Source organism: Mandrillus leucophaeus, unplaced genomic scaffold (assembly GCF_000951045.1).
Source record: "Mandrillus leucophaeus isolate KB7577 unplaced genomic scaffold, Mleu.le_1.0 Scaffold110, whole genome shotgun sequence".
NCBI classification, from domain to species: domain Eukaryota; kingdom Metazoa; phylum Chordata; class Mammalia; order Primates; family Cercopithecidae; genus Mandrillus; species Mandrillus leucophaeus.
The window spans coordinates 4,150,223-4,166,844 of NW_012099210.1; the positions used below are offsets into that span (position 1 = coordinate 4,150,223).

Sequence of the window (16,622 nt, forward strand, 5' to 3'; positions counted from 1 at the left end):
AAAAAAAAAAAAAAAAAAAAAAAAAAAAAGGTGCTTAATAATGAGAGAAAGAATTAGGGAGGGGGAAGCCCTGTAAATACGTCTGATGAAATTGTTGCATCAGTAGAGAAAAAGTTAAATGCTGGTAGAAAATGGTTTAGAGTTTCCACTTTCAAGTGAGACAGACTTAGGACTAAGCAATGGTTTAGCAATTCCTTGAATGTCCGACTTCAGGCAAGTTACTTAGTAGTAATTTCCTCATCTGTAAAATGAAGATAGTACAAAAACTGATCCCTTGGGCTTTAAGGATTTAATGAATTAATTCATGTGAAGTTTTTAGTACAGAGCCTGTTCACAGTAAACATTCGATTAAAGAGCTGTCATTATTAAACTATTGTCATATTTTTGCACTTTGTATTGATGTCATTTTGCATTACATTAATCTCATTTTTTAAAAAACCTTGCAGATTTTATGAAAAGCTTCTAAGGTTAAAACTATGTCTGAATGAGCAAACATATATACTTTTTCTCTTTTATTCATAGATGATATTATAAAACATTATAAAACCCTAGTAGACACTAGTGTTTGAATTACAGATTTGCCACTTAGTAGCTCTAGGTCTCTGAACAAATTCATAACATTCTGTGCCTCAGTTTCCTTGTCTATAAAACAAATAATACTGTACCTTGTTTAGTCAGTAGTTTTGAGGACTGATTAGTTAAAACCTGTAAAGGCATTAGGGCAATTCATGGCAAATAGCAAGATTTCAAACATGTTAATAATTTTTTGTAAAAATTTCATATTGATATTAGTCTAGAGTTGCTTTTAGATTTTGTCCTTAACTTTTCTTCAACTGTAAAAATAGTACTTTAGCAGACGTGAATTATAGTTAGTTGTCTAGTATTATAGCATGTCTCACATATTTTAACTTAAAAGCACTGCAGTTAATTAAAAAGATTTTATAAGGGATTTCTTGGAATTTAAGTAGTATTCTAATAATTAAGGTCATCTTTGTCTTTGTCTTTGAGATTCTTTAAATATTAACCTTCATGTTGAACGGTCTATCTTCAACTACCTTTGGCTTCTTCTCCAGAACATTCTCAGGTTCAGTAGTTCTGAAGTCTAAATGTAAGAAACCCAACGTTAAAAAGATTGCCTAAAAGTTTTCAAAGAGAGAAAGCTGTTTTGTTTTGGAGAAGTTATCTGATGAGAAAATATATGCACTTCATTCACAAAGCAATGAAGCTGTGCTACAAATTTCATAATCAAAAGAAAGGCATTACTTTTAAATTGTATAATGGCATTTTAATTGAATAAAAATTTACATAATTTTAATAATAGAAAAATATAAAATTTATTTTATATAATTATAAAATAGAAATTTTATAATTATATAATTATAAAATTATGTTTTATATATTGTAATTTTATATAATCTTGTATACATTTTACAGTTATGAAAAAATTTATAACATTTTATAACTTTATTCAACTGGGTGATTTAAATTTATATCCTTGATTTTATAGTGACACATTATTTTAATAAACTTGGCTTTCCAGTGCCCTGGGGTGTCACTTGTGCCTAGAAAACTTAATTGGTATTATTTGAAATAGACATCTTTGTTTGTTATTTGCACATGGAAATTTATTACGCAAATTTCTTACAGGAATTGTTGAGGAGTACCAATTGCCTTATTATGACATGGTGCCTTCAGATCCCTCGATAGAGGAAATGAGAAAGGTTGTTTGTGACCAGAAGTTTCGACCAAGTATCCCAAACCAGTGGCAAAGTTGTGAAGTAAGGCTATGTTTTTATCTATATTTTTCTTATTATATTTTTGAGGTGAGTATCAGGGAGAATTTTCAGAGACCGTGTAGTTTTTCCTTTTTAATGTAAGCATCCAATTCATTCCATATATGTAGACATATGTCTTTTTATAAGTCTTCAGAAGAGTTTTTTTTCCCCTTTAGTGCTATGCGTGCATAATGCTAGGTTATGTGACAGTAACAAATCTTGAAATCTCAGTGACTTTTCACTTTATTTCTTGCTTACAGAAACTGCTCTGCAGGTTAGACAACTCTCCATGGCACCTGTTCTCACTGCAGTGACTCAGTAATCACTCTGATTTTGATCCTTGGACACGTAGTTTCCAGATCTCTAGGTCAGGTGAAGAGAGGAGCTAGAGGATCACACACTGGCTCTTTAATGCTTTGGCATCAGGTGACACACATCTCTTCCACTCATGGCTCCTACCAGAATTTGTCACATGGTCCCCCCAAACTGCAGTGGTGCTAGGAACTGCAGGGAACACAGGTAGACTCAGTGGGTAGTTAATGTCTCTGCCACACAGAATATTACAATCCAATCATCTTTATATTCAATAAGTTATACCTCATCTCTAACCTGCTGAAGTTTGAACTTATTCCCTCATTAGAAAAGCTCCCTCACATCAGAGACCATTGTTATTTATCTCATCATCTCCAGCAAACCAGTACTTAACTGTAATGTACTAGACAAACAGTAAATGGTTATTGTAATACTTGTTGTGCCTTATGTGAAGATAGAGATTTTTTTCTAGCTCTTACAAGGAAAAAGAGGAGAAGGTGGGAAAAAGAGTCTAAACCATCTAACTAGTTTCAGAACCATTCTGATACTTTAATGTCTCTCATTTCAGTTATTGCTGTCTATTTTTTGCCATATTTTAATGTAATGAATGAGGTCTTTTTTAGGTGATGTCTTTGAGTCTGGTTTTGTTTTAGGGAACATTTTCTATAGTTGCCTTTTTGTCTCATTTTTCTGTTCCTTCATGTTTCTCAACCCTTTTCTAATTTAATCATGTTTCTCAACCCTTTTTCTAATTTCTAATTTAAAACACAAGATTTGTGTTTTGTTATTTTTATATTTTGTGTAGATATCTTACCTACATACTTGAGAAGCAAATTTTGAAGCATTTATAATTCAATTGAAATTAAATTTAAAATTTTCTAATAATTTATGTACATGAAACAATATAAACAATATGTTTAAAGTATAATGGAATGAAAACTAGTGAATCCACTACCAGGTTTGAAAAATAGAACATTTTCAATACCTTTGAAGATTCCTTACCCCTCTGAGAGGTTAGTATTATAATCAATTATTTCTTTACTATTTTCTTGCTTTGCTTTAGAATTTTACTATATGTATATTTTTTCAGAATATATACATCCATCCAGAATAACAATATGTTGTTTACTTTTGCATATTTGTGAAACTTATGTGATTGAAACTTACTGTAGATATTATTTTCAAAATGTTTTCACTCTCCATTATATATGTGTAGCTATGATCTGTCCATTTTCATTGCTGTGTAGTATTCCATATAATGGAAGCATATGCTATATCTGTGAGGTGATGATATAGCATTCTGCTTTAGTTTTTTAATGCAATGACTTACATTTATAGATTTTCCAGTGTTAAACCAAATATACATTCTTGGAATAGACCCAACATAGTCATTTTAGTGTGATCAATTTTGTACATTCCTGATATATGCAATTTTTGTCCAGTACTTTGTTTCTGTCTTGTTTTATGTCAATCTCATATAATAGATATTGGCCTCTTTTTATGCCATCATTATTTAGACTTATTCACATGTTTACCATTTTCTTTGCTTAGCATTTCTTCTTACCTCTCAAATCATTTTCTGACTTCTTGACATGAATCCTTTAAAAGTATTTTATTTTGTTTTTTTAGAGAAAGCCTAGTGGTTGTAAGATTTTTCAGTTTGGGCGTATCCAAAATGTCTTTATTTTGTCCTCAGTCTTGAACAAATAGTTTGTCTAACCATAGAAATTTAGGTTGACAGTTATTTTCTCTAAACACCTTAAAGTTATTATCCCACTATTACCTACTTTCCAGTTTGCTATTGAGAAGTCAGCAATAATCAATCAATAAATTTTTAGTTAATTTAGCTTTTCTTTATGACTACTTTAAAGAACTTCTCTGTCTTCAGCATTCTGCAGTTTCTCTATGATGTCTTCAGTATAGATATCTCTTGGTTAATCTTGCTTGGAATATTAGGACTATCTTATTCTAGTGGTTTGTGACTTTCCTCAGTTCTGGAAAATTCGGAGTCATATTTCTTCAAATAGTTTTTTCTCTGATTGTTTCTATTACTCAGTTTTGGAGAACTCATTAGATGCATGTTAGACCCTTCATTATAATTTGCTTTTTAAATTAACTCATATTTTCTGTATTTGTGTCATTATGGTATGTATCTCTCAAGATTTATTTTTCAGTTCTTTCATTCTGCCTTCAGATATGTCTAATTTGCTATTTAACTCATCCATTGAGTTTTCTACTTTATTTATTTATTTTTTTGAGACAGAATCTTGCTCTGTCGCCCAGGCTGGAGTACAGTGGCATGATCTCAGCTTACTGCTACCTCCGCCTCCCAAGTTCAAATGATTCTCCTCCCTCAGCCTCTGGAGTAGCTGGCATTACAGGCACGTGCCACCACATTGGCCAGACTGGTCTTGAACTCATGACTTCAGGTGATCCACCCGCCTCAGCCTCTCAAAGTGTTGGGATTACAGGCGTGAGCCACCACACCTGGCCAATTGTTATATTTTTGATATCAAGATGTTTAATTGGTACTTTTTCACATTTTAAAATATTGTCATTTTTTACTCATATTTTGTATTTCCCTTTCCTTTTAAAAACATATTTTATATACTTATATCATTTAGTTCTAGCATCTAATGTTTTTATGGGCCAAAACTACTATTTACAACGGACTCTTGCTTATGGTACCTTTTTTCCTCATGTATTTGTGAATTTTCATTATGAACTGAGGTTTACTGCAATGTTTAAAGGCATGGGCTTGATTGTTTTTTTCTTCACCAAGAGCCAAGACTTAGGCAACTTCCCTTAGAGGGTTTCAGGGAAGTAGTCATTCTTAAATTGAGGGCTTTCTAAGCATCTCTTTTTTTTTGAGACAGAGTCTTGCACTGTCACCCAGGCTAGAGTGCAGTGGTGTGATCATGGCGCACTGCAGCCTTGAATTTCCGGGCCCAAGCAATCCTCTCACCTCAGCCTCCTGCATAGCTGGGACCACCACACCTGGCTAAGTTTTTAAATTTTTTTGTAGAGAGAGGGTCTCTCTGTGTTACCCAGGTTGGTCTTGAACTCCTGGGCTTAAGCAATTCTCTCACCTCAGCCTACCAAAGTGCTGGAATTACAGGCATGAGACACTGCCTGGCCGGCATCTTGATCTGAAACTTTCTGTGTGCTGTGGGCTGTACTCTCTATTACATGCGATCCACCAGTTCTGAAGTTCTAGACCATGAGAGGAGCAGATACCCCTACAGCAGCCACTTGCTTCAGCAGTTTCCTTTATTTCTCTGGTTTCATGCATTTTCATTGTTTTCCCCTCTTAGTATTTATCTTATCTCTTTGCGAGTTCATTTTTAAAGTCCAGAATTTCTGATATTTATACTTGGATCATAATTTTTATTGTAGTATAATTTACATTTGGTAAAACTCACAAATCTTATACAGATTGATGAATTTTTTTCATATGTCTACATTTGTGTACTCATCACCAACATCAAGATACAGGGAATTTCCAAGCCTTCCCATATCCCTTGATGCTTTTCATGTCCCATATTCCCAGAAATCAGTGGATTGAAACATTTTTTAGTTAGTCTCTACAAGGTTAATATTTGAGTTTTGATATAATTTTTGAAGGAGTTTGACCCTAATCATCTTCTCATATTGTTTTACATTTACTATTTCTTCATCAAAGCTTAGTTAGCATCAATGGAAGATACAGTGGTGCATGCCTGTGTCCCAGCTACTTGGAAGATTAAGCAGGAGTATCGCTTGAGCACAAGAGTTTGAGGCTGTAGCGTGCTATGCTTGCACCTATGAATAGCCATTGCACTCCAGCCTGGGGAACATAGCAAGACCCCATCTCTTAAAAAAAAATAAAGAAACTTGGCATCAATTCCTGGGTTTATGGCTTTACTTCTTTTGTGCTCTGTTTTACGTGAGTAGCTAAAGTCTTTGATATTTTTTTCTCTCTTAAAGGCACTCCGAGTCATGGGGAGAATAATGCGTGAGTGTTGGTATGCCAACGGAGCGGCCCGCCTAACTGCTCTTCGTATTAAGAAGACTATATCTCAACTTTGTGTCAAAGAAGACTGCAAAGCCTAATGATGATAATTATGTTAAAAAGAAATCTCTCACAGCTTTCTTTTCCATTTTCCCCTTTATGTGAAAGTTTTTGCCATTTTTTTTGTTCTACCTCAAAGATAAGACAGTACAGTATTTAAGTGCCCATAAGGCCGCGTGAAAAGATAACTCTAAAGTTAAGCATGGGCAGGAGTTGACTTCATCCAATCTCTCTGTTATGTTTAATTTTATTTTGAAAGCAACACCGCCACTCATCTTTTTATTTAATAAGAAAGAAATATATTACAAAAGTATAAAATAAGCTCTATAAAAATGATATAGTCATTAAGTTTTTATTTTACTTGAACCAAGAGCACATGAGTGAACAGGAAAAGATGTTAAAACTTTTTTTTTTTTTTTTCTGAGACGAAAACATATTAATTAAACATGCGAACTAGACCATGCTATCTTAAATAGAAATTTAGGTCATGCAATCTATGTTTCCCCATTTTTAAGTAAGCAGGACTTTTTAAAAATAAATATTGCTCTAAATTTTAATATATCAAACATGTGAAAGTGGAGCTGCTCAGTGGAAGATGTGAGATTGGTGTCCCACGTGCTTGGTCTCCCCTTCTGCTGTTCTCCTTCATAATCCACTACTGCAGCAGTCGCTGAACCACTAAACTTATTCCTTTCCTTTGCAAAAGACATACCTGATATCCTGAGACGCTGAGAAATGTCCCAAAGTCACACAGCTAATGGCAGAACTGGCACTAGGTCCACATCTTGTGATAATGAGCACTGTAGAGTCAACTAGCTTCCTACTTTTCCTTGAATAGTGCTTTTCTCTGTATGCAATATCTTTTATTATGATATTTGTGGTTTAGTCATGCAGAAGGCATATTATTTTGCAGAATCATGATGGACCTGCATGAAATCTCAGAACCATATCTGTTGACATTTTTTTCTCATAGAAATATCATGGTTATCCCATTCGTTAATGAGTATTAATGTTTTCTGAACACTTCCAAAGATTAATCAAACATAAATATTCATTGTCTGAAAATATCTTTAAGATACAATTCAGAGGTCCCTATTTCCTTTGTACATATACACTTAGAAAGAAAAGACAGAAGAGGAAGAGGAAAGAAGGAAATATTTTGAGAATATATTGAGAAGAATTAAGAACACTCTTCAATGAAGTGTAACAACCAAACCCTACAGAGGGTATGAGAAACAGCAAATACATATTCCTCTACCCTTTCACAATGAGCGCGTGAGTACAGAAGAATGCTCATGATAGTTCCGCCTTCATTCTACTTTCTGTGGACACAGAGTAATGAATATTTAATGGGACGTTAAATATGCCCTTCAAATCTATAATGCTATTTTGATAAAGGAAATTTAACATGATGTCTTTTATTCTCCTAAAACATCTTTTGTCAAACTCCATTCCATAGAACTTTCTTCTGCTGAGATGATCCAAGACCAAAGTGTTCTTTGATATTGCTTAGAAAGTGATAGTACATGTTAGCATATAATGTATTTTGAAGAGTGAAATAAATGCTATTGATAACAGTAAAAACAAAAAACAAACAAACAAAAAAACCAAAACTAATAACAGTAAAGAAATGCTACTTGAATTTTTTTTTAAACTGGATTGCTCAGATTACCTGATCGTGGTGGAACCCTTTTATTAAGAGGAGGAGAAACTTTTTACTATCCCATATTTGACTGTTCTATAAAGCAAAGCACAGCTTGGGTAATAGTGTTCTGAAGGATATACTTCTGTATTTTCTCATAGAATACAATTTAGTGATTATGCTTCATTTCACTATGAAAATATGTTACTGAATATATCTTCATTTTACTGAGCTGAAATAAGGAAGGCAAAACACTGACAGCTATGGAATTTGCGTGTCCTTCCATACTTGTTAATGCTCTCATCCACTTATTAAATAATCATAGAGTACCCATATCTTGCTTGCCACAATATCGGGTACAAGAGGGAATACAAAGATAGATAGGTCCTGCCCTCAGGGATTTTAAAGTCTAATTTGGGAATGTGAATAGGGATGTGAGTGTGTGGGGGAAGAAAATAAATTGACAGATAAAATATGAAGTGGGATGTCTTGAGTTCTGCATGACAGTGGGTTTCTAGGATAGGTCTGAAAATCGCTTTCATTTGCAACGCATTTAGAAAGTAGCTTTATTTGGATATTACAGACAATCTAAATATATCATCAGTTTTTAAAAGTGCCTATGTGAAGTGATTTTTTAAAAAGAGCCTATGTGAAGGGGTAATCTTGCTTATGCTTGTTACTAATTTCTCATAGATTGTTGTTCTGCATATATAAGAATGAAATTATTTATTTACTATGGTTGTACGTGCCTCAAATAAACAAGAATGATATTTCCTGTTTTATTTACTTATGTTGGGTAAATATGCTTATTGAATTTTTAAGAGAGGATTTTTTAACATCTCCATTCTTCTTGTCATTATGTTTTGTAGCTTATTTGAGGGTGTCTAAATATAATTTCATATTTTATTGGTTCAACTTTCACTCTGAAGAAATCCGTATGTTAGTACATTTTGAGGTATTTTTCTTGTTCTTGTGTTGGTTAACTATGACTCCTAGCTGAATAGTCTTATATTTCAATTACAAAACACATTTTTAAAGAAAGGGAATAGAGCAGCAAAAATGATGAGGAAAAGGTTAAAAGTTATAATATTTCCTTTACTCTTAACAGGATTATATATAGAATATGCTCACTTACAAAAATAGGATGATGAAGTTTAGAGCATAAGGCAGGCTTCTTGTATATACTTATGCTGTCAAATGTTATATTGTTTTTAATGGAGTCCCTTTGTGTAATATTTATTTCTTTTAAATTTTGTTATAAGCAAAAAAAAAAAAAAAATTCTTCTTAGGTTAGGTTCAGAGTATCAGTGTTCTTTACTCCTTACAGATATTTTGGCTTTGGGGTATAATACAAGACTTGGGAAAACGCTATTATGAATTTTTAGTACTGTATAAAGTGGTGATGGGATTTAAATGCAGCATCACTTTCTGAAAATAAGAGAAACATTATTTGTTGTCAGTATTTCAGCATGAACTTGTTGCCTTGTAAATTTTGCCTTTAAGTTTGTAATTGGTACAGATTCTGTTGTATGCTTTCTTCTATGTCTAAAATATTTGGCATGTCACATCTAGAATTCTTAATTTATGTTCTGACTTGAGAGTTAAGTGAAACATGACTGTCGTGCACTATTTTAGGCATAGCACTTGCTTTTCATCTTTATACTTTCAATTAACTTTGCATTTTAAATTTCCATGATTGTATGAAAATAGTAACCTGGTTGCAGTATCTGAAAAAATTAAAATTAGCTTTTATTTAAAAATGAAAATCTACAATAGATTCATTAGGTTAGAAGTTCCACAGTAATTTATTATTTTATTACAGCTACTATTGTAGAATTATTAATAAAATAAAACAAAACTACTTCTATTTTCCTGGAATTTTGCCACCATGTGACTCATTGGGGCAGAGAAAACTCAGGGTTATCTTTGAGTCTGCGCAAAAGTACCAGGGAACCTGCTTAGCAAATCATCTGAAAACAGGGAGTTGATGTTTGCCATTATACAAAGTTTGAGTAAACAACTTAAAATTGCTTGTTAGGGCATAGTCTTTGATTGAAATAAGTATAAGAGTGTATTTGGCTAAATAAATGTATTTAAAATATAGAAATTTTATTTCCCACTGGAAAATTAAGAAAATAACAGTACCAAATGAATAAAAGCTGGCAGTTGATGTCTTCAATAATCATTCCTTTAAATAAATTCACAAACACATCATTACAAGCTACTTAGGAATGTTTAGTATTAGTATCTTAAAATGGCACCATTGTGGTTTTCGAAGATATTTTAAGCATCTTTTGTGAAACATACCATTTCTGTTTGACAATGCTTAGTTCTAGCTCTGCGTGCTAATACCTACATGGAGTTTTTCTGCTATTTTAGTGAAAACAGTAATTGTTTTATCTTGAGAGCTGCTTCTAAATAACAAGTCAATTGGAATATAAGTTTTTAAAAAACGTTAATATTAAGTAGAATTTTTATAATATGGGCATTTTTCAAAACATTTTAATGAAAATATATAGATATTTGACTTTCTTTTTTCCATCTAGCCTTGCTTTATATTCATTATCTTTCTCACTTTTTTTCTTAATATTCCCTCACTATCTTTCAACATTATCATTAGTTTCTAATTAAAAAAATAACTATTATTTAACTTAACCATCTGGAATTTAGCTTTCTAATGAAAGAGAATCCCTTAGTACTCTCAGAGATTATATAACTTGATTCCAGTTTTGTTTCGATGACGAGACCAAAGATCAGAGATTAAATGACTACTAGTTATTAGCAGAACTCTCATGAAAGCCAGGTGGTGACACCCAGCACTGTTCCTTGCCATATCCCCAACTTTTACTGATTAAAAATTAATTTGCATGCATCTAAACCTACCTTGAATGCACACTAATGTAATGTGCCATTCAATGATGATGATAAAATCCCACTTCTTATGTTTCTACTAAAATAATTTACTCAGGGTGGGGTCAGTGAGAAAAACTAAACTAGGCAAAGAGAGAGTTGTAGAATGGTTGTCAAGCTAAGTAGGCAACCACTGGGGTGCTGATAAAATTAATGGATAAAATTTAGGGACAGTGAGAGTATAGAATTTCTTAGTGCCAGTAATAATTAGAGAAGCTTCCTGACATCCCCCACCCTTTCTGTAAGGATTGTTCTTTCTCTTTGTACTTTGGAATGGGGGTGAAAGGTGATTTAATAGCTGAATTTGGGACTATGTCCAGTGGTATATTATCTGACTTTTCTCTCTTTCTCTTTTTTTTCCCCCGTCAGTTTCTCATTAGTTTGTCTTTGGCATTCATCTTCTTTTAGTGCATTAAAAAATGTTTGGCAGATCTCATCAATCCCAAGTCACTCTATAATTCCTATAATTCTTTAGTTATCTTTTAATCTGTCCAAACTGCTACACAATGAACTTCTTAACAAGATTTTAAGTTCCCCACTGATGTATAAGAGGTTTCACCTCGTAACTTCTCCAGTAATCCTTCATTTGGCACTATAGAGTATTTGTTAATGGCAGAGATGATTTTTTTTTTTTCAAAACCTAAAAAGACTAGCTGTTAATTGTATTCTAGCTTTTAGCTAACATACAAAGAATGTCTACTTTTGCTTTAATGCTAAATCCCACTTGAGAAATAGTGACTGGGAAAGACAATTTGAAATATATGCCCCATAATGTGGTTGCTAAATTTATTTCTGCTGTTCCATACCATTGCTTTGTTTTGCTTTTGACATCTCTTAAAACTAAGCCATTATGCTATTAGTTTGGAATATAATACTACAGCAAAATTAGGTAACAATCTCTATTTTAAAATTCCCCTAACAATAATAGAACTGCCAGCATACTTTTCTCTTTCAGTTGTAGATGAATACATTTGAGAGAAGAGCTCTATTTCATCCTAGATTTCAATATTTTCAGATGTGACTGTATTTCCTGATCATTGGTCCAGGTTATCCTAAAAGAAATTTTTCTCTCCAGACCTAACAGTTTTAACTGCAAGAGTTTACTGTGGGTTACATTAATCTGAATTTTAATAGGGCCACTGAGAATCTGAGTGCTTTATGGGATTACCCTTATACCCACTGCCATCACATCCAGTCGGGCCTGTTGTGCTCTCTACAAATCTTCCCAGCTGAGTGGCAGATAGGGGCTAAAATCCAACTGCAATTGGCTCCCAGACATAATTTTATATTTTACAGAAAAGGATCTTATTGGCTTATATATGTTTAAAGAATGGTCTGGCTTATACATCTTCAGAAAATGAGAATTAAAAAGCCAAAATAATTCTTGACGTCAGCAAATTGAACATAGAACTTAGAAGAAATAATACTTTATCTTTTCATTCTGGCATTCCTGAGAGAAAAGAAATTGTATGTTTATTGTGTTGGTTTAATTTTTCAACCCAGACAATCTGCAGCAAGGCACATGGACCCTAATTTTGACATCTTACACACAGTTTTCATTCTATGCATGGAGCTAATTACTGACTTTGCCTGTAAAGAGAGGATTGTGTGCCTAAATTTTGTCTAGGAAATGCAAGCATAGAATGAAATTTACTAATATTTCTATTTCTTCCATAGGCTAAATAATAGCAACTATTTTTGAAGACCCAGCCCTTTTTTTCCTCTTTATACAAAATAAGAGTATCTGAGCCAAAATATTAAATTCTAGTTCATTTCTGCAATGACTAGTGTCATGCTCATGTACTCTTCTAATTCTAGACTGGAGAAGATTATTCAAACTTGATCTGTGTTTCAGGTTTTTAAATGTCCTAAAAACAGAAAATTAGATTCAGATCTCAAAAAAGGAATTTTGGATTGACTTTCAAAGTACTAATACTAATTATACTTTTCTTTTGGTAGCGTGACTCTTCTTATACCTAAGAACATATTACAAATGTCAAAACCATTGCAGTTTGACATTGCAAAACATGCCTTGAACTCTTGAACTACTGTGAAAAGAATCACCGTTGTAAAGACTTTTTGTAAGCTAGCTGATACTCTTAAGTATGTAAAAAGATTGTCTTTCAGCCGACAGGCCCAAAGGAATGTATATAAGGAAGGAATATGAAAAAATAAATTAGGTTTTAAAATAAGAATTGGGCAATAAACTGTATCAAAAATATGTAGATGGATTTTAGTAGTTGTAATTTAAATGTTGAAGGTGAAGAGAATTTCAAATTCCAAAGAGAAGTGAATGATATTCAGATGTTTCATTAATTTCTAGTCTGTGAAAATATGCATTTTATAGTAAATGTATAGACTTATTTTATTTAGAAATAATAGTGTTTTAGAATTTATTAAAAACTCAGTGATAGCCTTTATACCAAAATGTTTAACTTTACCAACAGCAAGTCATAAAAGTATTTATTTTAAAGCTTTTTAATATTATCGCGTAACTTTCATCTGTCTTCAGATGTAAATAATTATCTGCCTAAATGTTATATTTTTATGTATGCATTTTCTGAAAATGTATTGTTTTGTAAAGTGGGAAAGATAATAAATCAAGCACTTGCACTTGTTTCTGTGAAGCATATAGAACTCTATTTTAAATAAAGGAAGATGTGTCGTAGTTTGGTTTCTATATAATTATGTCCGATTATTTTTAAATTGTGTTTTATTTGTATGCAGTGTATGCAGAGGGTGTTGGAGACTTAAAAGCTGGCTCCAATGGGCACTGGAATTTTACTTCCTTCGTTCCTTTCAACCAAGGAGTTATAGAATTCCAGAATTTCAGAACTGGAAGGGATACTTCTTCAATAGCCATTTCTCTACATGGCACTTAGGACAATAGATTTTGTTTCTTTTTTTTCTACCAAGCAACTGTTTTTTTGCACTTTTTAAACATTTACTAAATGACTACTGAGTTGACCTGCTCTCAAACCTAAAATAGCTCCCATTACACTTAAAATCACAAGCATGTGGTCTACAAGCCTTTTCAGGACACGGAACAAAACAACTGCTCTACCTTCATTTCCAGTGTCCCCACATTCATCCCCAACTGTTCTCCAGACCCTGGCTTCATGCTGTTCCCTGAACTTGCCAAACGCATGCCTGTCCCAGGGCTTTGCTCCTGCTGTTTGGTCTTCCTGGAATGTTAAAGGTCTCTGTAAGAATGCCATCACAGCAAATTAACCTTTCTTGCTACCCTTTCAAAAGAAGCACACTTTGTCATTCACTACCCATTTCCCCAGTGTAATTTTTTCTTTACAGCATTTAGCATTAATCGGCATTCAATTGTATATATGCTAATATGTATGATCAAAATGACTAAATCCTTGAGCACTGGAATTAGGGAATTAGGGGTTATTTCACTTATGTTTGAAGATACAGTTTTAAAATATTAAGAGTAATGTATTGTTTGGGACGTAAAAAAATACTCTATGAAACTCATTATTCACACCCCAATATCTGCAATAAACCTTCGGATTTGGTTTCTTACCCAATCAAGAATAGTTCAGCTTGATTTCTAATTCATGATGGCTGTTTGAGAATGACATTATGAGAAGATTAGCTGTTTGGTTTATATTCTGAACCCTACAAAGTTGATGTTTTCTGAGACTTAGCATAAGAGAGGCACAACACTGAACTGGTTTTACTTTTGGTATAGATTCTTAACTTCTTTTGCTTATCTATTTTTTTTCCATTTTGGGGGCAGTTTTGTTAAGTGTCCTGAATATTTTGCATTAAGTCAGTGCTAACCAGCTTCACCAGCCAAATACTATTGGTTAGCAATCATTAAGTCAGGGTCTCAACTGCTTCATTATTAGCTGCTGCTTGGAGTTGCAGAGAAAGGCAAAATATTTATATCAATGTAGATTGTAAAACCTATGCATGAAATAAAACGAATGCTTTAGTTTCAGTGGCATTAGCCGTAGCGTTTTCTTCCCTCAGTTGTAATTCTGCAATTTCAGCATCTTAATTTTAAACATTAATATGTGCAAACTTTGGTGAATGTTCACATTGATGCAATAGTTAACCTACAGTGTGAACATAAAATTGGATAGTTACTTTTTTGCCTCAGGATAAATTCCTGGAGATTAGGGGATTACTGAATCCAGGCTGTTTTATGAGGTGTTCTGGAAGTGATTTTCAAGAAATGCTCTGTGACTTTTAGAAGAAATATACATATTTTGGTAGAGAGTTATTAAAACATTGATTTGAATAGTTTCTTTAAAATCTACTTATTAGAAATATTTTCCCACAGAGTGCGTTTTTTTGTCTTTTTAATGATGTATGTAACAAAATTGTAATTACAATCACTTTTATATTTAAGAGGTTAATATTCTTTTTTCCTTCAAATATTAGTTAACAAATCCTTATCAAACATTGCTGCTAAGTGTACAGTATCTTAGCAGTCATTTAAGTGTTAAGAAAACACTAAGTTCTTGCACTCAAGAAGATAATCTATTTAGGAAGACGATGCACATGGAAAGCTATCTAAGGTTAGAAGATAGTGATATAAGAGAGGTTGTAAGAAAGAAAATTATTAAGGCCTAGTGTGGGTACAAATATTAAATGTGAATGGAGACATAGAAATCAGATATTGATTCTGTTGAAATAGTCAAGAAAATTGACGTGTTGAGGCTTGTGGGATGGGAAAGATTCGTTTAAGTAGAATACAAGGAAGAGGTTGTCCCTGGTTGGAAACGTGTCTAAAACAAGGGCTGATGCTCATGGCAGTGAGTAACCTACAGAGCTGGGATTGAGGGATTCTGTAAGGATTAGATTACAGCATTAACTTGATCCTGTCATTGAGGGAAAAAGGTTTTAAAGCAGCAGTGATATGTGAAGTTGGCATTTAATAAAGGCAGTAAAAGAATTACCCTCTTAAGAGATTTATCAAAGTAACCAGAAGATTCCAACATACCCTTTCTTTCCTAACGATAAATATTTAGAGATAGTACGCAGGTGAAGAATTTCAAGACGAGCTATACAAGCGGTGTGATGTGAGTGTTTTTATGTGGTATATTTTCCCTACGTTTTAATGTATCTTAAATGCAAAACAAAATATTGTCATAAGGAAGACAAAAAAGAAATGATATTTAATCTTTAATCATTTAGTTTTATTACAATCATGACACAAAGAATTAAAAAAATACATACACAGAAAGAAACAATCATTTATAAAGGTCTACCTTGTAATTCCATCTTTGCACAAAGAAATTTCTAGGTGCCACTAAACTGTGTGCATTAAATTTCAAACATAATCAAATCAGGTTTAGAAATACTAATGGTGTTTCATAGAAGAATCCTTGCTTCAGCAACTTAGGAAATTACACTTGATTTTCTTTTGAGTGTTATTCAATTGTGCTTGAAATTGTTCATTTGAACCCTTCTAAACAACAAGCAGGTGGTTAACTGTGGGCACTGTTTAACACTTACACAAAAAATTCCAAGCACAATGCACTTTTGCTCTGTGAATGTCGACTGGCTTTCCCTTCTCTCTCATAGCCTGTCCTTCCCTGGCCATTAGATTTGACCTTGCTACATCCCTGAAAAGAGAACTGGCTGAAATGTAGCTACTTGCTAGGGAGCATTAGACTATTTTTATAGTCCTGCAGCTAAAGCTTTTAATGTGGCAACTGCTGGTTACTGAAGCAGTTTAAGAAAAAGGAACTGCTGAGTTTGCCTTTTATTTTTAAATGGAGAAACACAAGGTGACAATCACATAAGATATAAGTGAAGCGGAACAGGGGAAATACAGCCTAGGATTTCTGTATAGAGCAAAAGCAAGAATTTGCAAAACACATTTCAATTCTATACTGCAATCTGGCTCTTTACTTTTATATAATATATGAACTAGTTCATAAAATGCACTTTTCTCTATGTCAGC

The 16,622-nt window shown here is 33.1% G+C and overlaps 1 protein-coding gene across 4 annotated transcripts in view; it reads left to right on the forward strand.

The window, feature by feature from the left end:
- The window catches only part of ACVR1C (activin A receptor, type IC), a 113,391-nt gene extending 100,033 nt beyond the window's left edge, over positions 1 to 13,358 (forward strand). For all 4 annotated transcript variants that reach the window (XM_011991828.1, XM_011991845.1, XM_011991852.1 and 1 more), the window contains 2 exons: positions 1,648 to 1,778; positions 6,054 to 13,358. In XM_011991828.1, coding sequence (XP_011847218.1) covers positions 1,648 to 1,778; positions 6,054 to 6,179 — 257 coding nt within the window. In that variant the 3' untranslated portion in view covers positions 6,180 to 13,358. The remainder of the gene's footprint in view (positions 1 to 1,647; positions 1,779 to 6,053) is intronic.
- Positions 13,359 to 16,622: the final 3,264 nt, after the last annotated feature.